Source organism: Saccopteryx leptura, chromosome 2 (assembly GCF_036850995.1).
Source record: "Saccopteryx leptura isolate mSacLep1 chromosome 2, mSacLep1_pri_phased_curated, whole genome shotgun sequence".
In the NCBI taxonomy this organism is placed as follows: Eukaryota; Metazoa; Chordata; class Mammalia; order Chiroptera; family Emballonuridae; genus Saccopteryx; species Saccopteryx leptura.
In genome coordinates this window covers 166289439-166317095 of record NC_089504.1, presented here as the reverse complement: position 1 = coordinate 166317095, position 27657 = coordinate 166289439, and the positions used below count along the sequence as shown (strand labels likewise).

Sequence of the window (27657 nt, the reverse complement as noted above, 5' to 3'; positions counted from 1 at the left end):
TTAAGTGGGAAAAGATTTGAGTACCGTATTTCTCATGTATAAGACACACAATTTTTCTAAAAATCTAGGGTCTAAAAACTGGATGCGTCTTACACAGTGGTTGTAGACTTATTACTTGCATTTTCCAATTTTTTGCGTTTGTTTTTTTGCTCATTGTTGAAGACTGTGAGTCATCAGATACAGATGAGGACAAGCTAATGGATGGGAGTTTTGACAGTGATGAGAAATTATATGAATTTTATGATGAATAAAACTTTTCAATAGCTTTATGTAATACATTTTCTTTTCCAAATTTCGGACTCCAAAATTTAGGTGTGTCTTATACATGGGAGCATCTTATACATGGGAAATATGGTAGATACTTTTCTAGAGATGATATTTGAATGGCTGATAAGTGCATGAACAGATGCTCAAAACTGTTAGTCCATTTTTATAATATTCAATAGATTGCTATGTTTTTATATGCATTCTATGTATACTTTTGTTATAGACCCTTATTAAACATATTGTACAATTTGAAAATATTTTCTCTTGTTCTGTTGGTTGTCTTTTCACTTTCCTGTGTTCTTTTAAGGACAACCAAGTTTAATTTTTATGAAGTTCAGTTTAGTTGTGTGTGTGTGTGTGTGTGTATGTGTGTGTGTGTGTGTGCGCGCGCGCTTTTGGCATCATATCTAAGAAACCATTGCCTGCTCCAAGGTCATGAAAATTTAAACCTATGATTTCTCTAAAACTTTTATAGTTTCAACTCTTACGTTTGGGTCTTTGACCCATTTTGAATTTATTGTGATTGAGAACAAGCTGTGTATGACTCTTTCCATTTTATTAAGGCATTTTCTTATGGCCTACCACATGGTCTATCCTGGAAAATGCTTCATGTGTCTTCCACAAGAATGTGTGTTCTGTTCTTAATGGGTGGAGTGTTCTATAGATGTTTACTAGGTCTGTTGATTGATAGTTGTGTTAAAGTCTTTTTTCTTGTTTTTATGCCTAGATGTTGTATGCATTATTGAAAGCTGAGTATTGAACTCTTAAACTTCTATTATTGAAGTGTCTGTTTTTCCCTTTAATTCTGTAATTTTTGCTTCATGTACTTTGAGGGTCTGTTGTGTTTGGGTTTATAATTGTTCTGATAAATTGAACCTTTTTATTATTGTAAGATGTTCTTGTCACTAGAAACAATTTTTTTTCTTAAAGTCTATTGTGTCTGAAATTAGTATACCCACCTAGCTCTCTTTAGGATACTATTTGCATGGTCTTTTTTTCTCCTTTTAATTTTGACTTATTTGTGTCTTTGAATCTGAAGTGTGTCTCTTGTAGACAGCATATAGTTGATCATATTTTCTTTTTAATCTATTCTATCAGTCACTGACTTTTGATTGGAGTGTTTATATTTGATATAATTACTGATAACATAAGATCTCTGTCTGCCATTTTGCTATTTGTTTCTATATCTCATTTCTGTTTGTTTCTCTGTTCCCTCATTTCTTCCCTCTTTTGTGTTAAATAGGTGTTTTCTATTATGTCATTTTCATTCTTTTGTCATTTCTGTTCATATGTATTTTTTAAGTTATTTTCATAGTGATTATGTTGGGGGTTACAGTTAATTTGGTAATTTATAATAATTTAATTCAGATTAATACCAGTTTGATTTCACTGGTATACAAAGGCTTACCTCATATATAGCTTCATTCCTTCCCCCATTTTTTGTGTTATATGAATAGTTATACAGACTATATCTTTATGCCTTATATACCTATCAAAATAATTTAATTATTACTTTGTGTGGTTGTCTTTTAAATCAGATTGGACAAAAAAGGAGCTGTAAACCAAAAAATACTTTTATGCTATTATTTTAATTTATCTATATAGTGACCTTTACCAGAGCTCTTTATTTATTCATGTGGATTGAGTTACTGTTAGAAGTCCTTTCATATCAGCCCAAAAGACTTTAGTATTTCTTGTATGGCAGGTCTGCTAGCAACAAACTATGTTTTTGCTCATCTGGGAGTGTCTTTAGTTCTCATGGTTTTGAAGGACATTTTGCTGGATATAGACTTCTTGGTTGAGAGTTTTGTTTTTTAGCAATTTGAACAGGCCTTCCATGTCCTTCTGGCTTCCATGGTTTCTGAAAAGAAATTAGCAGTCAATCATATTGAGGGTCAGTTCTATATGCTTGCTGCTTTTAAGATTCATCAGACTTGAGAATATTTTGGTCATTTTGTATTCACATATTTCTGCTTCTTTTTCTCTGACTCCTTCTGGAAATCTCATTATACATATCTAATATTCTTGGTAGTATCCCAGAGGTTCTTGAGGCTTTATCCATATATTTTTCTGTCAATTCTGAGACTGATAATCTGAATTGACCTAACTTGAAGTTCACCGATTCTTTCTTCTGGCTATTCAAACCTACCGTGAGCTCTTCATTTCATTTATTGTATATTTTAAATCCAGAATTTCTATTTGGTTTTTTATTTTAACATTTTTTATTGGTATTTTTATTTGGTGAAACGTTCTCATATTTGCCTTTAGTACTTTAGACATGGTTCCTTGGTTCTTTGAACATAGTTATATTTTATTTAAGTCATTGATGGTGAGGCCAATGTCTGGCCCTCCTCAGAGACAGTTTCTATTGACTGTTATTTTTCCCGTGTATGGGCCATACTCATTTGTTTCTTTGCATGTTTTTTAAATTTTTTTAAATCAAATATTGGACATTTAAAATAATATATATAATATAGAAACTCTGGAAATTAGATTGTTCTTCCTCTTCAGGATTGGTTTTTGCCATTTGTTATTTGTTTTTCCAGTAACATTTCTAAACTAATTCCGTGCAATCTCTGCTCAGCTTATTGGTCAGCTAATGGTTGAACAGAGAATTCCTTCAATGCCTATAACCAATACATTTCCCAGTTTTCTTAAGGGACTTTGTTCATGATGGGGCACACCTTCAACACTCAGGCAGTAGACAATTCCTCCTTAGCCTTTAATTCCAGCTTTCACAGAATGTCAGTGTTAGCCAGAAGTGAGAGCTTAGTGCCTTGTCAGTTTCCTATGCATGCACATAGCCTGGACATATCAAAAACCCTGTGGATATTTCTTTCCCTAGCTTTAAAATATATTTTTGTATTGATTTTAGAGAGAGAGAGGAAGGGAGAGAGACAGAGAGAGAAACATTGATCTTTTCTCTATGTGCCCTGACCCAGGGTCAAACCAACAACTTTTGAGTATTGGGACAATGTTCTCAGAGCTATCCAGCCAGGGCATGCACTAGTTTTTTAAACAAATCTTTCTGGTTAGCCTTTTGTTTGACCTTCTCAGGCAGCTATAATCTTAAACAATTTCCTGATTTTTTTTGTTTTTCAACAAATGTCCCCAGTGCAAAGGCTGTTTGTACTGGGTAAGCTCCAAGTCAGGTTAAGGACAGCCTTGCAAGTGGGGTCTTTAGGGAACCAACAGGTCAATTAATGACAGTTCTCTAAGAATGGGGCTTTGAAGGCATGCCAGTATACCCCTCTCCCCCAATGACTGCCAAGCTCCTGTTACCACACTGACTGTGAATGATTGCTTTTCCAGGCCTCTGTGGAGTTATGGAGATAGGGATGGGAACAAGGCAAGTTCAAGAGCCATAGAGCTCACTGTTTTTGCTGAGATTCAGCTATTTTTGTTTAATAAATGCACTTTGGATTGGTACAGAACGTTGGCTGATTTTGAGAGCTCAGTAATAGTTGAGTCTGACAATTTTTGCCAGTGTTTACATTGCTTTATGGGGAAGAAGCTTTCAGATACCCTTAACCTATCATTTTCACTGATGTCACTGAACTGATTTTTGCATATTTTAATCCATAACTATTTTTATCATTTTTCTTGTCTTTAATATGCTCATATTCTTTGAATTCCATTAAATACTTGTCATTATGCTATCACTTACCATGAATCATCGTATTTTACTTCTACTGCCGACCCACCACTGCCACTGTATGTTTCCTAACATGAATCATTGTTACATCAGGAAATTATGCCACTATATCTTAAGTTTTATGTAATTTTTCTCCATAAGGAGAGCCCGACTAATGGGAACAGAAGTATAAACTTCAGCAAGAAAGGAAAAGTTCCTCAGTTTGGCTATGGTTGCCGCAAAAGCCTTTTGGTTTTATTTAAGAAAACTGAAAACACACTTGCAGTAGAATGCCCTCCCTAGGAAGGTGCGGCTCATCATCCTGTGGCAGTCAGCCCTGTCTCCAGCACTCTACAGTGCAGCCACTGTCTGGAGCTCCTCTTCTGTCTGCATCTGGGCACGTGCCAGCATGATCTAATTAAATGTTGCATGCATTTATTTTCTACTCTTTTTATTTATTTGCAATGTTCTCTACACTAGCTTCTTGCTGCACTGAGTTACGTGCTTGAATAATCTAAGTATAACCCCTGATGCCAACTGTTGTTTGTGTTATTGTTAAATACTCCATTTAATAAGATGCATGGGTATTTGTTGTTCTTTGTGATTTTGGTTTGTTTTTTAATTATCACTGAGGCCTTTCTTGTTCTTACATTCTATATTGTGTTTCTGGAACAAATTCAATTTATGTTTTGGTAAGGCCTGGTAAAAGAACTCTGTAAGAATGCATTTAGTATGACACAGTGGAAAGAGGAAATGCCTCTGAAATCAGAACTGAATGTGTTTGGACTTGGGCTCTGCAATTTAACCAATATGTTATGTTGCCTAGTTTTAAGTTTCTCATTTGTAAAATGAGGATAATAGAGTGATTGGGAGGCTTCAATAAAATACTATATATAAAGGTTTTACGATGACTGGCACAAATTAGAAACTTAACAAATGTTGGTTTCTTCCCTTTCTCTTTCAGTTTCAAGTATTTGCAAGCTTTAGGAATGACAACTCTGTCTGGTCATGATCTTTCCTCTGCGCAAGCCTTCTCTGATCTACTCATTCCCTATAGTCTTTGAAAAAAAGAATAGCTTTATTTGACACATATTTCACCTACCGTAAAATTTACTTTAAAAAAAAATTTATTTAGAAAATTAAATTTAACAATGTGACATTGATCAATAAGAGTACATAGGTTTCAGGTAAACATTTCTATAGCATTTGAACTGCTGATTATGTTGTGTGCCCATCACCAAAATTTAAATCACTTTCCGTCACCTTATATTTGTCCCTCTTTACAGCTTTCCTCCCACCCCCTCCCCATGTCCCAATATCCCCCTCCGACTGGTAATGACTTCACTTTTATCTGTATCTATGAGTCTGTTTTATATCCCACCTATATGTGAAATCTTACAGTTCTTTTTTTTTTTTTTTTTTTTTTGTATTTTTCTGAGGTTGGAAATGGGGAGGCAGTCAGACAGACTCCCGCATGCGCCTGACCGGGATCCACCCGGCATGCCCACCAGGGGGCGATGCTCTGCCCATCTGGGGCGTAGCTCTGCCACAATCAGAGCCATTCTAGCGCCTGAGGCAGAGGCCACAAAGCCATCCTCAGTGCCCGGGCAAACTTTGCTCCAATGGAGCCTTGGCTGCGGGAGGGGAAGAGAGAGACAGAGAGGAAGGAGAGGGGGAGGGATGGAGAAGCTAATGGGCGCTTTTCCTGTGTGCCCTGGCCGGGAATCGAACCCGGGACTCCTGCACGCCAGGCCGACGCTCTACCACTGAGCCAACCGGCCAGGGCCATGAAATCTTACAGTTCTTAACTTCTCTGATTTAGTTATTTCACTCAGGATAATGTTCTCAAGGTCCATCCACATTGTCATAAATGGCAATATGTCATCATTTCTTATGGCTGAGTAGAATTTCATTGTATATATGTACCACATCTTCTTTGTCCATTCTCTATTGAGGGACACTGGTTGTTTCCATGTCTTAGCCACTGACAATAATACTGTGATGAATGAACATGGAGTTCATGTGTCTTTGTGTACCAATGTTTTTGAATTTTGGGGTAGATATACAGTAGAGGGATTGCTGGGTCATATGGTAGTTCTATTCTTAGTGTTTTGAGGAACCACCATACTTTCTTCCATAATGGTGGTACTAATTTGCATTCCCACCAGCAGTGAATGAGGGTTTCTTTTTCTCCACAGCCTCTCCAACACTTGTTATTACCTGTCTTGTTGATAACAGCTAATCTAACAGGTGTGAGGTGGTATCTCATTGTAGTTTTGATTTGCATTTCCCTAATAGCTAGTGAAGATGAGCATCTTTCTATATATCTATTGGCCATTAGTATGCCCTCTTAGGGAAGCGTCTGTTCATATCCTCTCCACATTTTAAAAATTGACCTGTTCTTAAAATGTACAATTTAGTGATTTTTAGTATATTCACAGAAATATGCAGCTATCATTAAATCTAATTTTTAGAACATTTTTAAAACCCCAAAGAGAAACCTCATCGCCATTGGCAGCCATTCCCATTCTCAGATGCCCAAGTTTTGAAGGGTCTGCCCCAGTCATCTTACTCCCTTCAGCCCTGTAGTTCTTAGTGTGCAGTTTTTGTAGATACTTGTATTGTGGTAGCAGGAATGCTGGTATTACAGTTTGTGCTTTTGCCCTCATCATCACAAGTGTTCTTTAAGGTCACCATGACCTTTTCATTACTTAAACAAGTGCTTTTTGGTCCTTATCTTATTTGCCCCTTGTATGGCATTTGCGTTATTGGTCACTATCTTTGGTGACACTCTTCTCTCTCTTGATTATGTTAAAGTCTCCCTCTCATAGTCTCCCCTTATGTAGTTGTTCTATCTCAGTCTACCTAGCTGGTTCATCTTCCTTAAATGTTGGTCTTCCCAATGGTCCTCTCTATAATCTCCCTCCAATGCTGGCGAAGACCATTCTTTCATTTTTCACATATCATTTTAAAGTATCTTTATTTAGATCCTTTAGCAATTTGCTGTCCCATTAGGAATTTATACCTGTTTCTTTACCTCTCTAACAACTATTTTTTTTTTTAATTTATTTTTGCATGTTTAACAGCTATCAGGTAGGTTTTGTAGTTACTTAGTTTGTAGGATTCTCTGTTGTTAGCTAGTCTAATTCTCAGGTCACATTCTGTTTGTATTTCCTGTTTCTAGTCCATGTTTTCCGTTGAAGACCAGCTATTATGCATGTATATATTTATGTATGATATATACTTTGGGAATTAAATCTTAACCTGTTTAATCACAAATATTTTTTATGATCTAGTTTTTGTCTCAAGTTTTTTGCTGAATAATTTTTAAAATGCATTTTTAATTAAATCTACTTACAAAAGTAATGTTTCAGTGATATAATTTTCAAAATTATGTCAGGTCATTGTAGGAACATTCCCTGGAATGCTGCACAACAATGCAATAAGGGAAGTCAGGTGTCCCCTTCTTAACAAGGAGAAGAGAACATCAGTAGTGAGAGAAAGTTAGTGAAGAAACTTCATAATGATCCTTTTAAGAACTTGAAATTCAAGACTTACATCTTTAGTTAATGAGGGAAAATGTATTGCTATTACAGTTAAGGGATAGCTTTCCATTTTAATTGAATTTAATCCAATACTTACTTTTTATCGAAATTTTACCGTGTTAAAAATATTGTCATTAGATGAAGATCTACAACCCTAGACATAAAACTGTTGCCTTTCTGTACCTTGAGAGTGCGCGGCGTCCGAGTTGTGTTGGACTTGGGAAATGTGTCTGCGGCTGCACCGCTGATCGCCGTTCTGGCTCCCACTCTGCAAACTGGGCGTCAGTCATGCTGTCCAGCCAGGGCTCTGAAAAGGCGTTCCTAAAATCTGTGTAAAACTTTATTTAAATGTTTAAACAAGCAGCAATCTGCCCTTTGGTTTGATTAAATAAGTAGAAATAAGCAAGTAACAATTCTTATTTCTTGGTGCTTATGTAATTTTCCCAAGTACGTGGAATGTATTTTTAACTTACACAGCTTATCTGTAACTCCCTTATTGCAATTCTTCTTTTACAAACTGGGAGATAATGTTTTTTGTTTTGTTTTGTTTTTGTTTCTATGTCTATGATAAAGCCTTTGCTGTGCTTTCCTGCAAGTGGTAAAGCTTTAAATGTAATACTGTCCACTAATGAGTAAATGCATAGCACTGGCTGCAAGAGTGGGGGGCGTGTTGACACTTAAGGCCTTGTTGAGGAAGAAGACTGCTGATTTCCACTCCTGTGGCTAAGCCATTTAACCTGTAAAAAGGGTTGTAATCAGAATTTCAGAATAATTCCTCAGTTATAGAGACAACTATGAGGACTGGTGTATGTTTCTGGTACTATTAGTATATATTTGAATACAAATTTTTTTGACGTATTGAGATATGTACCAACCATTGTTTATGCCGATGCCTTGTTTTGAATTTGCTATGTGGCAAGTTAAGAACTTCGTTCAACTGGAATTATGAACTTCTGTGGGTACCTTTCAATTCTCTGTGCATAGAAGCCACTGCCATTCTTTTGATGTGGTACAGCTGTTAATCATTTCTCTTCCCTTTCAAATAATCTGGAAACCACCTGATGCTCTCTCCCTAGATGTCCTGGAGCTTCTCATCGGAGAGTTGCCCTAGAAAGGAAGAAAACCAGTAAAACTCAGGCAGAGATTGAGAACGAAAATGGAACCACTATAATAGATCTCCCAGGTACCCTATCACCCGAAACAGACTGCTCAGGGACAGGCACAGGGCCCAGCGAGCAGAACCTGACCTCAGCCTCTCTTCCTGCCTGGACTGAGGAGCCTGGCCTGGACAACCCTGCCTTTGAGGAGAGCACCATTGCTGAAAGTATGTGCTATTCACCTTTTTTTTTGGTTTTCATGTTTGCAAATCAGATATTTGTTTCCAATTGCTCCCTATGATTTTCCCAACTTGCATTTTTCCTCTTTAAAAAAATAATTTTATTGAGATATAATTCACATAACACAAAAGTCACCCTTTTAAATCTATAATTCTAACAGTTGGCATTTTAGAAACAACATGAACCTCACCTTGGAAGAAGGCTCTCCTTCCCGATCCTCTTCTGTTGTAGTTCATGAGGTCACTATCATTAACATGCTGCTTCTTATTTGCTTGTATGTTTAGAAGTTTGTTGCTTCTTGACTAAATAACATGGAGAATGACAAAAATCATGCCTCAGATTAAATGCTTACTCTGTCAGGCTCTGTGCCCAGCACTTTATATAAGTTAACTGATTAAAAGCTTGTAACAGTATTATGAGATTTTTTTTTTTAATGCTGAGAATCTGAGTCTTGAGAGGTTAATTAGTCAAGCTCAGGCTGTCAAGAAATGGCCGGATGTGTGTCTGTCTATAAGGCCAGCTGTGTCAGTTGCCCTTGGCAGCCACTGTTCCAACTCTGCAGCCCTCTGGGAACCAGCAGGCCTGTAGTCCTAGATCTTGGGCATATCTCGGTAGTTGGTTCTACATATTTACTTTTAAATATATTTTATTTTACAAATTCCGAATTGTACTAAACATTTTCAATTTTCCCTGCCACAGCTATCACTTTTTTTCTTTTCCTAAGGCTTAAAACCGTGTCTCTTAGAGCTGACATGATAACTCTCTCAACATCTATGGTGATTACATACCACAGAGTTAGTCTTTTCTTTATACTAATTTGTACTGTTTATAATTATTTAATGGTCAGAATTTCTCATCAGTTAGCTCATCCTTTTGCAATTTCTTAATCAGATCATTGTGTCTTCCCTAGTGATCTGATACATAATAGCTATTTGTTGGTTATATACTGATTACCTTTGGAAGAGGAAATGTTTAGATCATCTTACTTAACATGTAAATATTTTTGATAATTCTGTTTTTCTTATCCAGTGGTATTGTTATTAATCGTCTATTAACATAAAATGAATTATTTACCTGAAGAGCATCAAAATATAAAACATTTGTTTTCTTTCCATCTGTTTTTCTCTGTTATTTCTAACTCAACAGCCACACAACAACCACCTAACTTACCAGAAGGCGAAATTACCACGATAGAAATTCACCGTTCTAATCCTTATATTCAGTTAGGAATTAGCATTGTGGGTGGCAATGAAACACCACTGATTAACATTGTTATCCAAGAAGTTTATCGTGACGGGATCATCGCCAGAGATGGAAGACTCCTTGCTGGAGACCAGATTCTTCAGGTATCAATTTTAATTGTTATTTGTACCCTTTTATTCTTATTCATTAATTTAAAACTTGGAAAATTGTGGTACTGTGGAACCTGAATTGTATAAAGGTAGTTATGCTGTTTTTGTATGTAAAACAGATTAGAATTTTGTAATTTCTCCTGTTTCCCCACACACATGAGCGTATATTTTTCTTTTTACCTTAATTTCAATCTCACATGTATGATGCATTTTACACACAAGGAAACACACTCAAACATGGTCTGTAATTGTCCGCAGTCACCTAGCAGCTATTACGTACATGGCAGGACCAAGGATGCTACTTCAAGACTGTCATTAACTCTGTGATCCTAACTACTGTTCTCTATGTAATGATAATTATTGTGAGTTTCTTTTAGGAGCGCTGTACTTTGAAATGTCTTTAAAGTGGATATCTTTGTAAATGATGTTTGTACAGTGTGTCCATAAAGTCATGGTGCACTTTTGACCGGTCACAGGAAAGCAACAAAAGATGATAGGAATGTGAAATCTGCACCAAATAAAAGGAAAACTCTCCCAGTTTCATACCTATTCAGTGCAGTTCGATGTGGGCTCACGCACAGATTTTTTAGGGCTCCTTAGGTAGCTATCCCGTATAGCCTCTACGGACTTGTCACTGACTGATGGCCTACCAGAACGGGGTTTCTCCACCAAACTGCCAGCTTCCTTGCAATTACTTATCCAACCGAGTAATGTTATTCCTATGTGGTGGCGCTTCGTTATAAATGCGCCGATATTCATGTTGCACTTTGGTCACGGATTCAAATTTAGCGAGCCACAGAACACACTGAACTTTCCTCTGTACTGTCCACATCTCGACTGGCATGGCCGTGGGCTACTCCACTGTATACACGGTGTTACATCATCATCTGCGCATGCGCACATGCTGCCACATCCTACAGAAACTGGGAGGGTTTTCTTTTTATTTGGTGCAGATTTCACATTTCTATTGTCTTTTGTTGCTTTCCTGTGACCGGTCAAAAGTGCACCATGACTTTACAGACACACTCTATATCTTTCACATTGTTCGTTTCCTTGGGGAGTGTTATTTCTACAAATTGGGGGAGAAAGATTGTCACACTCTGGTTATATTTTCTAGGTCAACAACTATGACATTAGCAATGTGTCCCACAACTATGCCAGAGCTGTCCTTTCTCAGCCCTGCAGTACCCTGCAGCTCACTGTGCTTCGAGAGAGACGCTTTGGTAACCGAGCGTACAGCCATTCTGATGGGAACTGTCTGCGAGAAGAGATTTTTCATGTAGTTCTTCATAAACGGGACTCTGGTGAACAGCTCGGCATCAAGCTTGTACGAAGGACAGATGAGCCAGGAGTTTTTATTCTTGACCTGTTGGAAGGGGGGCTTGCTGCACAGGATGGGAGGCTCAACAGCAATGATCGCGTGCTTGCCATCAATGGGCACGACCTGAAGCACGGGACTCCTGAGCTCGCCGCCCAGATCATCCAGGTAAACTCAAGACATGCGTTCCAGATGCTTGGCCTTTGTTACCATAGATCAATATTTGTTTTTACTGCCTGATAATAAAAGAATCTAAAGTATATTTGATATTTTATTGGAAAACTCAAGCATGGCAATTTAAATTCTTCAAAATCCATAGAAGAATAACTTCAGTAGAGATAGAATCTTTCCTAAATACTGTGTTCCATGTACTTCTAGGCTGGCTATTTATAAAGTCTCTAAAGTTTTACATGCATTTCTTGTTTGCTCCCTGGGCTTCCTCTAGTACCAGACATAACAGACGATGTTGTCCACAGTGAATGAGTGAGAAAAGTGAGGCTCAAAGGAGCTGTGATTGTCAAGGTTGTGACTTATCTGGTCTCTTAGCTTTCCTTTTTCACTTCCGGATCCATAAAAATAGAGGGAAAGTCTTTTTTTATTAGTAATAACTCATCTCTATAATGCTTTTTTTCTTTTAAGGAATTTAAAGCATTGCAAACACATTTCTCCTCATAGTAGCCCTGTGAAAAAAGTAAGGATAGTTATTATTATAGAAAAACCATGTTTTCAATAGTAGCATTAAAAAAATGAGAAAACCGTCAGAGAAGATTTCAGGGTCTGCAACATGCCATGGCATTTAACCTGCAGAGGTCAGGGTAAAACAAAAATGTCTCTTTATTTAAAGTAGGTACAACAAAACACTACAAAGAAAACCAAGTATTAATATAATTGAGCATCAGAAATTAAGGTAGGTTGATGGTCACTAAAAATGTGTATACTACACAGAATCAAATAACAATGAAAATTTGAGACTATAAGAAAACTCAAGTCTCAATCCTCTTTAACTTACTCCTTTTTTCAACTGTGGTTCAGGGTAGCCTTCTGGAAACACATATACAGCTATGATTGCATTGAAGGGAGATTAGTTATTGCTCTCAGTTCATAGATTTGAGATTTGAAGAAATTGGATGCCTTGAAATTTCTTGAAATCAGAGCAAGCATTTGGACTGTTACCTGTGGATACCATCCAGCTGCTATACCAGTGAGAACAAGTCCATCATGTAAGGATCAGGGTGGGCAAAGAAAAGAAGGAACTTGATCCCACTGTGTGATTTGTTAAAGGAAATAGGAGAGCTGAGTGGACTTTATAAAGTAGGAAGTCAGATGGGTAAGATAGAAATAGATCGACTATATATATATATGTACATATATCAGGCAGCGTTAAAATACTGTGATTCCCAAAACAATGGTCGTCACTAATTTCCTAACCAAAATGGGGGAAATGAAGATATATAGGTAAAAAAATATATATATTGAAAAATTTTCATGATAATCTACTGTATATTTGAATTCTTGTAGTCCAGATAAATAGTTGCATCATATTTTCCCCAAGCTATAGAAAACTGAAGTTGCTCAGTGTAAGTTTTTGTTTTTTTTTTTTAACTTTTTTACTACTCAGTTTAAGTTTATGAAAAAAATAAGTCTTTTATTGTTTGGGAAACTATAAAAATATGTATTCCATGTCTCAAAAGAGAATCATAAAGACAAAATCAGAAAATAAAGAAGGAAGTTAAAATCACATTCAATCTAAACACCCTAAGACAGTGGTCCCCAACCCTCGGGCCACGGACCGGTATCGGTCCGTGGGCCATTTTGGTACCGGTCTGCAGAGAAAGAATAAATAACTTACATTATTTTCGTTTGATTTATATTTAAGTCTGAACAATGTTTTATTTTTTAAAAATGACCAGATTCCCTCTGTTACATCCGTCTAAGACTCACTCTTGACACTGTCTCAGTCATATGATACATTTATCCATCCCACCCTAAAGACCGGTCCATGAAAATATTTTCTGACATTAAACTGGTCTGTGGCCCAAAAAAGGTTGGGGACCACTGCCCTAAGATGTCAATGTTTATGTTTTAGAGCACATCATTACAAATACTTTGTGTGTGGATGTCCACAGATGAATGGGTCCATATTTACACAGGTATTTAGCGCATGCACTCATCTTGTAAATTACAAGTTTGCACCTTTTTCTTTACATCAATGGCATGTTGTGGACTTCTTACCTTGAAAATAAATGTAGATTCACATCATAATTCTTAATAGCTGTTTAGTAGGCATGTTGTATTTTTTAACTTAAGTTTTGTTTCCAAGTTTAAGACATATTACTGAACTTCCCCCCCAGAGTCTGATCATACCCATTTCTACTCCCAGCAGTGAGGCATGCTACTTACTTATGAATTATAGGTGTTGTCATTTGGGCATCCTGTATTTTAAAAATCATGACTTTAACACAACTCTTTTGCTGTGTTTGAAACCCAGAGTATAAAATGTGCAGTCTGTTTAAAGTTAGTCGAAACACAAATGTAGGTTTGTCATTTAAAGCCTAGGTGCCCACTTTCATTACATGCAGTGAATTTTGTCTTTTAAGCAATCTGAGAAGATTAATGTGTGTTTCTGTTTAAGGTTTGCATAAACGGGTTTTCTAGTAAAATTGAAATATAGATTTTGAATTATTTGGTAGTTATGTTTTTGGCAGAATGAAAATGATCCTGTTTATTGAAATAAAGCCACAGAGGGAGCGTCTTCATGGTTCGTTCACACTGTGTGACCAAATAAATAAATAAATAAATAAATAAAACTTGTCTGAAACTATTTAGTTTAATAAAATACTTGAATAAGAAAATTATTTTCACTTGACCAGGTGGTGACTCAGTGGATAGAGTGTTGGACTGGGACACAGAGAACCCAGGTTCAAAACCCCAAGGTCACCGACTTGAGGGTGGTCTCATTCAGCTTGAGCACAGGGTCTCTGGCTTGAGCATGGGATCATAGACATGACCCCATGGTCACTCACTTGAGCTCGAAAGTGGCTGGCTTAAAGCCCAAGGTTGCTGGCTTGAGTAAGGGGTCACTTGCTCTGCTGCAGTATCCTCCCTCCTCCCGTGAAGGCACATATGAGAAAGCAATCAGTGAACAACTAAGGTTCCTCAATGAAGAATTGATGCTTCTCATCTCTGTCCCTTCCTGTCTGTCCCTATTCCTCTCTTTGTCTCTCTGTCACAGTCACAAAAAAAGAAAATGATTTTCAGTAGGGTCTTAGCATTGGTTACTACTTATTTTCCGTCATCATTCTTTTCAGGACTGTTGAAGCTGATACTCTGTTTTAACTCAAACCTGTCTGAAGCAGAAACAGAGCTGCGCATGGTTTCATTGATTATTGCTTCCAAAGTAGCCGCTACAAAATTTATTTTAAAGGTCACAATGTGTCTTAATCAAATTTTGACTCAGTTCCTTCTATTTTTTTTCTTTGCTATCTCCCTTTCAATTCCAAGGCCAATATTGAAGGGCCAAAGAAGTAATTTTTACTTTGCCTGACCTGTGGTGGCACAATAGATAAAGCATTGACCTGAAATGCTGAGGTTGCTGGTTTGAAACCCTGGGCTTGCCTGGTCAAGGCACATATTGGAGTTGATGCTTCCTGCTCCTCCCCCTTCTCTCTCTCTTTCTCTCTCTCTCTCAAAAATGAATAAATAAAAAATTTTTTAAAAAAGATTCTTTAAAGTTACCCTTCCAGAATTCAAGGGGAGATGAGAACACAGGTAGTTTTACCATTTGCCTTGTTACTTTGGAGGTAGGGTGGAGAAGGCATGTGTAAGAGCTGGGGGGGGGGGGTGTGTTCAGCTGCAGAAGTTTTAAAATATTAACTCATGAAATGAACCTCCTTTCTCCCCACCACCAGGTGCTTGCAGTCACTACCCAGGCAAGGCAGTGTAAACTATAAGTGCATTGGAAATTATACTGCCTATAATTTTTATGGCACAAAGTATTATTAGTGACTGTTGGTAATGCATGTGTGTTTTCTCCAGGCGAGCGGAGAAAAGGTGAATTTAACAGTTGCTAGACCAGGGAAGCCCCAGCCTGGGAGCACTGTCCGGGAGGCAGGGCCACAGAGCAACAGCCAGCCCCACGTACAACCACTGTACTACGGCAGACCCAGCTCACACAAGGTGAGGCTCTGGTTTGTGTGATTTAGTTTACTTACCTCAAAGGTTCACCATTAGAAGCTGGTAAAATTTAAATGAGGGCTGTTCTGTTGGAGAAGGTGAACATGGATGTCAATGTGAAACGTGCGTGTTTGCTGACTGGGAGAGTGACGGTGTTGTCTCAGTTCCTCAGGCGGTGGAGATGGTGTCCTAGAGAAGGGCCCTCTGCCAGGTGACTGACGAGAATTATCTGATCTTTCAGAAAATATTTTCTGTTTGTTTAGACCTGCTTGAAAGTGGGCACGACCTTAGGTTGCTCATTTGAATGCAACAGTCGGCTGTCTGATTGAAAAAGCAAAATGAAGACCATGATGGACAAGTCTGTACTTAGCAATTGAGCAGCTTGCCCACAACAACAGAGTTAGATATGTGATTATTAAAGTACAAATCATACATGTTGTTAGTTACTAGTATAGCACATTTCTTTTTATATTATAGTTTATAGGAATACTACCCTAAATTATTTAAAATTCTCATATGTTGAGCATTTCTACCCAGGCAAGCTTCTTTAATATTTCACTGGTACTGTAATATATTCCTAGAACATGTGTATCTGTACTGAGAACTCTCTAACTTTAGCTGCAGAAAGCAAAAAAGGGTGCTACTTTACTGCATTTTTTGGTATTATTTACTTCATTTGATCCTTCACTTGAACTCAACTTCTGTTAGGCCAGATTTTTTAACAGTGATGTTCTCCCAACTATGTGAAAATTAAAGCTAAGTGAGAGCTTCCAAAGTCACTTTCCTTATGCACAATTAAATTCTTTATCAAACAAAACTTATTCATTGATCTGCTTAAAAACCATAGCCATTTCCTAACTGCTAACATGGCTTCTTAATGTAAGTACTGTATTTGAGAAAGTAATTGCCTGTGGAATGTCACGGGTACCATAGAAAGCATTGCCTGAGACACAGGAACTTTTGGTGTGTCAGGTTTATCGGGTTTTCTGAGCTTAAGTACAGACTTGTCACTGGTCTTCGGTTTAGTTAATACTTAAATGAAATCGTAACTTTTTTGTCATTTCTGAACAAAAACCAAAATATTTGAGGGAAACCTATCATTTTACCTTCATAATGATGACTAGAAAAAAGGAGTTAGTGTTTTGAATAGGAATGTTCAATAGGAGTTGTTTCAGATAGCTTGTCCTTACTTTACAAGATATATATTCTGAAATAATTGTAGTATAAGCCAAAAGTGGATTATTGAATCTTTAATATCATTGAATTCTACAATAATTTGAGATATGGGTGTGTTATAACATTATAATTTTAACACATAAGATAATTTTCTTTTTTTATTACATGAGAGTCAGGGAGGCAGAGAGACGAACTCCTGCATGCACCCTGACCAGGATTCATCCAGCAAGCCCTCTACAGGATATTGCTCTGCCCGTCTGGAGCCATTGCTTTGTTGCTCAGCAACTGAGCTATTTTAGCACCTGAGGCGAGGACATGAAGCCATCCTCAGTGCCCAGGGCCAACTTGCTTGAACTATTCAAGCATGGCTGTGAGAGGGGAAGAGAGAAAAAGGAGAAGGGGAAGGGTAGAGAAGCAGATGATGCTTCTCATGTGTGCCCTGACCAGGAATTGAACCCTGGACTTCCACACACCAGGCCAAAACTCTACCGCTGAGCCAACCAGGGCAAGACATAAGACAATTTTTAAAACTGTATTTAATCATTTCAGCATTCACAGAGATAACTTTGCTCACTTCATTTTGTCTGTTTGGGGCACATGTATTCCCTTTTTACTGCACTAACTCTTCTTCTCTTTCATTTTATGTGACATTGATTTCAATAGCAGTGCTGAATTTATTTTTATTCTAAGAACTCTGCAGACCTAGTTAGTTGGAATAACCACATCAAGTGTACTTTTTCAATAAATAAAATCTTTAAAAAAAAAGCCTGGACTGGTGGCGCAGTGGATAAAGAGTCAACCTGGAACACCAAAGTGTCACCTGTTTGAAACCCTGGGCTTGCTAGTCAGGGCACATACAATAAGCAACAAGCAAGCAATGAACAACTAAAGTGAAGCACCTATGAGATAATAGTTCTCATTCCCCTCCCCCCATAAAATCAACAAATAAAATCTTTTTAAAATAAAAAAAATACATGTACAGTACTTTTAAGTGTTAATTTAGCTCTTGCATTTGTTATGTCAAATCCTGATTTAGAAAAATAAAGGTCTCCTACGGAAAGCAAACACAGAAATTTACCAAAACAACCTGTTTAGGTGATTATAATTGTTAAAATTTAGAGTATACATTAATCTACTATCAAGCTTCTAAGTATCGGCTTGGATAAACGTGCATAAGGTGATGGACGCTGAGAAGGTTCCTTGAAGCTTACTGAGTACAATCACTGAAGTAAGTTTGGTTCCGGTGGGAAAAAATAAATACATCTCAACCTTCAGAGGAATAAAATCACCATCCTTAACTGATAAAATACCTGAAGCTGAAACACTTAAGTAAATACACTCAAGGCTGAGTTTACACGACCTGTCTTCATAATAAAATGGTTTTGCCCAATTTTGAAGGATATTAACATATATTTCATACCTTTTGATAGGAGACTGCCTTAAGACATTTGCAAATTTTCTACTAGGTCATAACATTTTCTAGGAAGCTTTGCTGTTATTATAAATAGTTTCCATGATAATATTTCAGGAGTGCAGGAATTCCAGGCCAGAGAAGGGCACATGGCCTGGAATCCCATGACTAGGTTATCAAATAGGTATGTATGTGTCAGCTGTTGCATTTATTGCCAGTAAAGGAAATGTTCTAATTCTGTAAATATAATTCATGTATTTTCATAGTTGATATTGTTAGTAACATTAATATAATTATCAGTCTCTTATAGTTGTTAAGTGTTAAAAACCTTTTGAGACCTTGTTTTCCACTCTTAACATGTAAGGGCTAGTGCCCATATGGTGCGGTTCATACATAGAAACAGGAGATGAGCATAGTGCATCGTACTGACATACATACACAAAACCTGTGAACACACATTAGTTCAGATTCCACTGCAGTCACTTACAATTGTATGATTTCAGGCAAGTTACATAACCTCTCTAAAGTTGTTTCCTCATCTGTAAATGGGGCCAATAATAGTATTTACTTTTGGGGACACTGAAGAGGAAATGAAATAATGCATATAAAGCCATTAGCTTTACACATAGTAAGCCCTCAATAAAAGCTATTGATTCTTTGTTTTTTTGTTTGTTTTTTATTTGTTTTTTTATTTTTCTGAAGTGAGAAGCGGGGAGGCAGAAAGACAGACTCCTGCATGCACCTACCAGGATCCACCCAGCAAGCCTACTACGGGGCGATGCTCTGCCCATCTGGGGCATTGCTCCATTGCAACCGGAGCCATTCTAGGACCTGAGGCAGAGGCCATGGAGCTATCCTTAGCGCCCGGGCAAACTTTACTCCAATGGAGCCTCGGCTGCAGGAGGGGAAGAGAGAGAGAGAGAAAGGAGAGGGGGAGGGGTGGAGAAGCAGATGAGCGCTTCTCCTGTGTGCCCTGGCCAGGAATTGAACCCGGGACTTCTTCACACACCAAGCCGATGCTGCTATTGTTATTTCAATGTTAACATCACATATGTACACCTTGCTTTTTATTGTATTTTAATCAGAAAAAGAAAGTGATGTTTTAAGTTATTTTCCTACTTCCTGGAGTATCTCAGTAACAATAGTAACAAGAGATGTCACTAAAAATAGCTTTCCTTTGAGGATATAGTTTGGTGGGAACTCCCCTGTCATTAACTTCAAAAATTCCGTTATCTCATATCCTTTTAGCTTTCCATGAAGGTTTTGAAGGTAGATTTACACTCACTTCATGACTGTCAGGTGCTCATCAGTAAGAGTCAGAGGGTAGGTAGCTTGTTTCTAGCAGTTGGCAAAATCCATATTTTATGTTAGTACTGCCCTGACTTTTCTTTCTAAGAGGGAGGGAGGAAGATAGAAGAAAAGTTCAGTGGCTCATCTTCAGAATATTATTTACTTTTATAGAAGTATTATTATTTTTCTAGAATTGACCATATATTGGAGTTTATTTGTAGGTAAACTGTACAAATAGTGTGCTGCTTTTACTGTAACCTCCACACTGCAGCAGTTCTGCATTGTTCTAGTTCTATGAATAGTCAATGAAAAGATGGTAGTCTGAAGTTAGACACTGCAATCCACAGTGATCAGTGTAGTGTTTGTACCTATGCAGAACTGTGTATAACTTTCAGTTCTAGAGTAAGTGATAAAAAAATGATGTCTAGTTGCCACATAAGTTTTTATATTAGTCTAAGCTGTCCTTGCTGTGTATTACTCATTCTAGTGAATATGTTCAATAAATTTTTCCTTTCGTGATTTAGGATCTTACCCAGTGTGTTACATGCCAAGAAAAACATATTACTGTAAAGAAGGAACCACACGAGTCCCTTGGAATGACAGTAGCTGGGGGCAGGGGAAGTAAGAGCGGTGAGCTGCCCATTTTTGTGACCAGCGTGCCGCCTCACGGCTGCCTTGCACGCGACGGTAGAATCAAGAGAGGTAAGATGGGCTTTTGAGCTACTGCACCACTTCGTCTCCTTGAATTGAACTCTGTACCTAAAGAATGTGTACAAACTTTTCTTTAACCTGTGACTTTTTTTATTCTTTAAAATTTCCCTTACATATATAAGCATAAATGCCTAATGTAAAAGGAAATTGTGGAAGCTTGGCATTTTCTAACAATCATGTAGACTGTTGGTTTATTTTACGTTGGAAGGACTCTTAAGAGATTTGTTTTCCACATTATAGTCTCTGAAGGACCACCTCCAAAATTCATATGTTGTTTAAAGTGGGAGGGGCTCACAGAGGAGGTGGAGCAGAAGACAGAATTTAAAAGGTAGTGGGCTTAGGGATTAACACATTAATAAGTTCACATTCTGCAACAGTACTGTGTGATTGTATACATGGGGGTGGTAGTGGTAAAAACAGCATTCTTCATACACTTGGTTTACTTATGTGGAAAAGTGAGTCTTAAAAGCTCTTTTTCTGAGAATGAGGTTGGATTCCTACCTCACACAACATACAAGAATTAACTTATTATGAATCCAAGACCTAAATATAAGATCTACAATGTCCAGAGAAAAACATAAGTATAAATACTTGTGACTTTGGTAGGCAATGATTTTCTTAGCTATGACACCAAAGAGACAAGCAACAAAAACAAAATAGATGCACTGGACTTCATCAGAATTACAAATTTGATGAAGGACACCCTTCCCCAAGAAATTAAAAAGATAACCCACAGAATGGAAAATGTTTGTAAATTGTATATCCAGTGAAAAACTTGTATCTAGTACAGAAAGAGCTCTTACAAATCAATAAATAAAAAGTAAATAACCCAACTGAAATAATGGTCAAAGTATCTGAATAGACATTACTCCAAAGGAATTATGCAAATGGCCAGTAATCACAGGAAAAGATGCTCAATGTCATTGGTTATTAGGGAAATGTAAATCAAAACCACTACACACCCAGAAGGATGAATATAATAAAAAAGACAAGCTGTAACAAACATTGGCAAGGATGTGAAGAAATTGAAACTCTTACACTGCCAGCAGGAATGTTAAATGGTACACCTGTTTTTGGAAAACAGTTCAGCAGTTCCTTAAAAATATTAAGTGTGGTGTTACTATATGATCTAGCAATTCTGTTCCTGAAGAAATGGAAACGTATGGTCACAAAAAAACTTGTACATGAAGTTTTGTAGCAGTATTTTTTATAACAGCCAAAAAGCGGCAACAACCCAAATGTCTATCAGTTAATGAATTGATTCACATAAGGTGGTATATCTATACAATGGAATACTATTTGGCTATAAAAAGGAATGAAGCATTGACACAAGCTACAATATAATTGAATCATGACATCATTATGCCTACAGAAAGAAGCCAGTCACAAAAGACCAGGTGTGGCTCCATTTGTATGATATGCTCAGAACTGGAAGATCTCCTAGCGATAGAAAGTAGATTAGTGATTACTTAAGGCTGGAGGGGTAGGGAAGTAACTGCTAATGGGTGTGTTTTTTGTGGGGGGAATTGATCTTAATAGGATGTGTGATGGTTGTACAGCTCTGTGACTATACTACTAAAACAAATTGTCATTTTAAATGAATGAATTGAATATTATATGAGTAATATCTTAATAAGGCTGCTATTTTCTTTAAGTTATTTGTGCAGTTAAAGAATTAGAGGTAATTTTATTTCCTTCTTGTTACTGTTTTCTGAATTTTCTACAGTGAGAATGTTTTGCTTTAACATCTGAAAAATAAAGGATGATTTGGGAAAGGAGGTTTCTTGGTATAAATGCCTCCTACAGAAGTAATCCTTTCCTTCCTAACCTTTTATTAATCCTCATTGCCCATTTTATGATATTACTTGACAGAGGAACAAAAACTTTTTTTCTTCCTCAAGCAAGACATGTTCAAATCACAAGTTTCATTTATTTGTCTAGGCCCAGGGATATCCTCTTTACATATTCTGATATGTTTGTATTAAGTGAACTCTGGGGGGCTGTCATTATGTATACACTATGGAAATATAAAATAGAATGTGAAATTTCATTTCTAAGTGCAAAATATAAAATAATTTTTGAGTTGGAAAGAACAGTAGAAACCTCAGAAACTCAGAGAAGAGAAGTGAATGTGACAGGGCCTGTACCCAGCTAGGCTGAGGGATTGGGCCTCCCGTTAAACCGTGGTGCCTCAGACCACGCATTTTCCTATATACCGGTACTCTGAAATTAGTTTAAATTTTTGAATGGTTTTGGAATGTTTTTCATGAATTGGATTTTTTCTCAGTGTTATAGAAATTACAGAGAAGTAAAAATGGTCTTTTACCTTATCTCATCTGACTCAATAAAACTAACTTTTGTTGACTTGTTTACCAATAGGGGAATTGACAGGGAAATAATCACTTGGTAGCTGAGCTCATTTTTTTTGTCTCATCATTTGAACAGGTGATGTTTTGTTGAATATCAATGGCATTGATTTGACCAATTTAAGTCACAGTGAGGCTGTTGCTATGCTGAAAGCCAGCGCTGCATCCCCTGCTGTTGTCCTTAAAGCACTTGAGGTCCAGATAGTTGAGGAGCCCGCCCCGGCCACCGCAGAGCAGCCCAGCACTTTCAGTGAGAACGAGTATGATGCCAGTTGGTCTCCGTCGTGGGTCATGTGGCTTGGGCTTCCAAGGTATTGACAGCTCTTTTGTTGTTTTATGAAATAATCATAATTATAACCTTTATTTGTATGTAACCCCATAAAGTTACTCACTAAAGGGGGGGAGGCTTTGGTTAGATCAAAGTAACAACATCAGTTACAAAAGGAAATGGGAAATTTTCTTACATTATTATATTTAAAAGGTAACTTTAATAATAAGAACTAAGCTAAAAAAGACATTTGTTTATACGAGTGAATAAAGCCATCTGTCCATTTCATTTCTGTTCAGGCTCATAGGTGAGCAAATTACGAGAATGGATGGACATTCAGTCTCTTGCTCAGGAAAGCTGTCATTGTCAATGTTCATTCTGATACATGCTTAACCTTCATGTGCATGGGGTCAAAGCGTGGGGCCTTGTTCTATCCCAGAAGGCTTTCTGAAAGCCCTTTGTTGTTAATCCTTTTAACTTTCCTAAACTGGCAGAGTGTAAAACTCAGTTTTTATTGGATATAAGAGTTTTAAGCCCAGCTATTGGTGTTTAAGAGTAACTGCTCCTAACCACATTTCTGAAGATGCGGCTGCTTCGTGACTGGCTGACCAGCCAAGGCCTTCTGAATTGGGTGGGTGTCTGCCTTGAAAGCACTCAGAACCTCCAGGTGACAGTTGCAGAATTTGGTGTTGAGGGAGGAAGAAAGTGTGTTACTGTCTTCGTTTCCAAATCAATTTAGATTCTTAACTATGATGAAACATTTTGACTCTTAACAAAGTGTGAAAATTACTCATTTGAAATAAAAATAAACAGTAAGAATGTGCCAATTTCTAGCTGTCTAGCTTCATTTGGAATATATTTGTAATCACTAGAATTTGTATAGTGCTCTATGGTTTGTAAAGTACCTTCACAGAAAGAACCAAGAAGCAAGGATATTATTGGATTATTAGATTATTTGTTGATAGTCTAACTTGCTGACTTGTCTTCTTGATTAATAAAAACAGGCCTATAATTGTAATAGATTTCATGTCTCAGGGACCTGGAGGGACCGTGTATGTGGATCTTGTGGAGAGAGATTTTTTTTTATGACAAAAATAATTTAACTACTTCATATCTCTTTGTTCCATGCACCGAAACTGAAGTAGGGGATTTTTATTACTGTTTTCCGGATTGAATTCCCTATGTTGTCAATTAGAGTCTCTTAAAATGAAGCACTTTAAGTGAAAGAGGAAACAACAAATTTTAACTGCTGTAGATTAAAGATGGAGATAGTGACCTCACATTTTGGAGAAATCTACTCTGCTGCTCATTTTCTTCCATCTGAGTGTTGGGGATAGCAGTGCCAGAGCCTCGTACCACTTTGTAGATGCAGGTTTTGTAGACACCAGTGGAGAGCAGGATGGAAAGCCTGTTGACAGTGCCGTGAGCAAATAGAGGCTCAGACCGTTTTATACAAACTTCTGATGTGTATGTAACTTATAACCAAGTGTGCTGAAACTGGTGTGTGTCTTCACTTGGGAAAAAAGTGAAGAAAACTTGAGTCTACCTAGGACTATGTTTGTGCTGGAGAGTGGGTGGTCAAAATAATACATTATTTTCTCAGCGATGGTAAGTATGACATGTGTGGAGTTATAACAGATAAACAGGCTGTAAGAGCCTCCAGTAATTGTTATTTGATGTTTGTGTTTGTTTATAGTTCCCTTCATAGCTGTCATGATATAGTTTTACGAAGAAGCTACTTGGGAAGTTGGGGCTTTAGTATTGTTGGTGGATATGAAGAGAACCACACCAATCAGCCTTTCTTCATTAAAACCATTGTCTTGGGAACTCCTGCTTATTATGATGGAAGATTAAAGTGAGTCTTGTTATATTTACTGATGTGATTCATGTTTATTGTGATGGACATAATCTAGACTAGGGGTCAGCTCCAAGTGCAACTATCTGTTCTTGTAAATAAAGTTTTATTGGAACATGGCCATGCTCATTCATTTACATGTTGCCTGTCAACTGCTTCTGAGCTACAGTGGCAGAGTTGATTTGCTATGACAGGGACCATATGATTGGCAAAGCCTAAAATATAAGGTCTACCGGAAAGTTCTGTCCGTTTCTATCACAACAAGTTTCTACACGTAAGCACATTTATTTGGCGCATGTGTGCCTCTCTATTTTTATCATTTAATGTATACATACTGATGTAGCAAATTAACTATAATAAAACAAAGTTGATTCACGTTAGTCTTATGTGTGAAGCGATAGTGTACCTATGGCTACTGATAAAGTTCATTTACGCCACTGTAATTTTTATTTCAACAAGGAAGAAATGCTACAGAAGCATGTCTGTCGCATCCACCATATTCCCCGGACTTAGCACCTCCGATTATCACTTGTTTTTGTCCTTACAAAATTTTTTGAAGGGCAAAAAATTCAAAAATGAAGAAGATATCAAAGAAGCACTGGTTCAATTTTTCACATCAAAAGATAAAACATTTTTCAAAAATGGAATATACAAATTGCCCTTATGCTGGCAAGAAATCATTAATAATAATGGCAATTATATTATTTAATAAAGTTTATTGACGGTAAGAAAAATTTGTATTTTGTTTTATTCCAAAACCGGACAGAACTTTCCAGTAGACCATATATTTACTTACCATCAGTCCCTTTAAAGAAAAAACAATTGGTAACCCTGACCAGACTGAAGTGTTACCTTGACTGTCTTGCCCTCACAGCTCGATCTTGCTAATCTAATGATAGGCCTGAACCTGAGTCATTGCATGTGATACACTGTGATATGACCAGCTCGGAGCAGCTTTGCCACACAACCCACTCAGGTCCAGTCCTCTCATTAGATGACTCTACTTTATTTTCCTCCACAGCACTCTCATCTACCTAATACTATGTTTATGCAGGCTTGCAGGCAAGGAAGGGGGAGGATTTTGTTACATTTATTATGACATGCCTCGCAGCCAGTGTTTGCAAACAGGAAGTGACATCAAGTAATATAGTGAAAAGTCCATCGGGTTGGTATGGTCCAGATTAGTTTTATCAGATTATTTTATAAAATGGAAAGCATTTTTTTACAAGGAAAGAGTAGGGGGAAGTGGATTAACTGTTATTTTAGCTAAATTAACCAATTTGGGTCTCAATTAGTTTATAATTTGCATTCTATCTGTTTCCAAAAAAAAATTGAGGTAGCTAACCATAAGATAGCATATTCATATTATAAACTAAAGATCAAAATTCATAAAAGATTTATATTATATTTTGCCTATGCTTACATGAAAATTAATCTTCTTGCCCTTGAAATCACCCACCAGTAACAGTGGAGGGTGACGCAGGGATGTTCTTGATTGGCCAAGGAAAGCAAACATAGGTTTAAAAAATTACCCCAGATGTTTCTCAAGGTGTGTAACTGCCCTAATCATTGACAGTTAATGGTTAAGTGAAACTGATTTTCATGCTAAACAAATCTCAGGGTAAGGGATTTTAATACCATGAAAATCGTGACTTTCTGTTTCTGTCTGTCTGTGTTTGTCCAGATGTGGAGACATGATCGTGGCCGTGAACGGCCTGTCAACTGTGGGTATGAGCCACTCCGCACTAGTGCCCATGTTGAAGGAGCAGAGGAACAAAGTCACTCTGACGGTCATTTGCTGGCCTGGCAGCCTGGTGTAGATCTTCAAATTGTTTTTGAGTCAGACATCTTCCTTTCAAGTTTTGGAAAGAAAACCCTTTGTTTTATTGTGTTTCTGTTTGTTAGGAGCTGCTGACACAGCTCCATGCCGGGCCCTAAACAGCAGAGATTGTCCTTCTCTTGTTATTTAGGTGGTTTTCCTCAGGTTAGCCACATTTCTTTCAGCTTGGAAACAGTCTTCCACTTAACCCTGTGAGCCGTGGTTTCCGAATGTGACCTATAGTAATGAATGAAGTCTTCCCAAGCTGTGACCCAGCCAGCTAGCTAGAGGACTTCTGGTGGCTCTTTGTTCTCACTGACTGAGACCTATACTGTGGTGTTTTTCAACCGCCAATCCCTGAGGCGGTCCGCCAGAATTTTCATGCTGGTCCCCAAAAGAGTTAACCATCCTGATGTTGTATGAAGATTATAGACCCAATCATCTTAGTCAAATTCTCTTATGCTCAGTGATTTCTGCAGTCCCTGAAATAATTCTCCTATTTTCACTGGTCCCGTCCCCAAGGGTAAAAACGTTGAAAACCACTGGTGAGTTACACATGACCAAGACTGGTGTCAGTGAAGACAGTACCAATAACATTTGCTGTTGCTGTGCTACCAACACCATGAATGGATACAGTTTAAATGTGGATGATAACCTTTTCCCATTTTCCATAGGTGCCAACATTTCAAAACTTCATGCAGTTTATAAAGTGATTTTTCTGGCTTATTTTTTCTTTAATCTCTCTGCTCATAGATGATGAAGATACAAGTTTGACACCAGAGAAGAGATTTATGAAAAATAACATACCAATATTAGAATAGTAGAGAATAAAAGATAGCATTATCCAGGGACACAGGAATTTGAGAGGTAATTAGAATTTAGTGCTAGAGGTGGTGAAAGCTGCATTTGCTTGAAAGTCCAGAAGCTTTGATTCATTTCCAAAGGAATGTTTTATATAGGAAAATTTTGAAGCAGTTTTTGCTAAGAGTTATTTTCTAGAATTTGTATTGTTCTACCAGCAAACTTGGCTGGAAATGTTTTTGTGATTTATGCAATTAAATTAGATGATAAAAATAAAACCATATTGCTATTCAGTATACATTTATATATCATAACTAAATAGGAGAAGCTAGAC

At 37.4% G+C, this 27657-nt stretch overlaps 1 protein-coding gene across 1 annotated transcript in view; it reads left to right on the top strand.

Annotated features, from left to right (window-relative positions):
- LNX2 (ligand of numb-protein X 2) overlaps positions 1–26542 on the top strand; it is a 70185-nt gene extending 43643 nt beyond the window's left edge. The window contains exons 3-10 of the mRNA XM_066369251.1: positions 8523–8770; positions 9930–10129; positions 11253–11621; positions 15489–15629; positions 20028–20205; positions 22660–22891; positions 24545–24703; positions 26388–26542. Of these exons, the coding sequence (XP_066225348.1) occupies positions 8523–8770; positions 9930–10129; positions 11253–11621; positions 15489–15629; positions 20028–20205; positions 22660–22891; positions 24545–24703; positions 26388–26523 (1663 nt within the window). The 3' untranslated portion in view covers positions 26524–26542. The remainder of the gene's footprint in view (positions 1–8522; positions 8771–9929; positions 10130–11252; positions 11622–15488; positions 15630–20027; positions 20206–22659; positions 22892–24544; positions 24704–26387) is intronic.
- The last annotated feature ends 1115 nt before the right edge of the window (positions 26543–27657 follow it).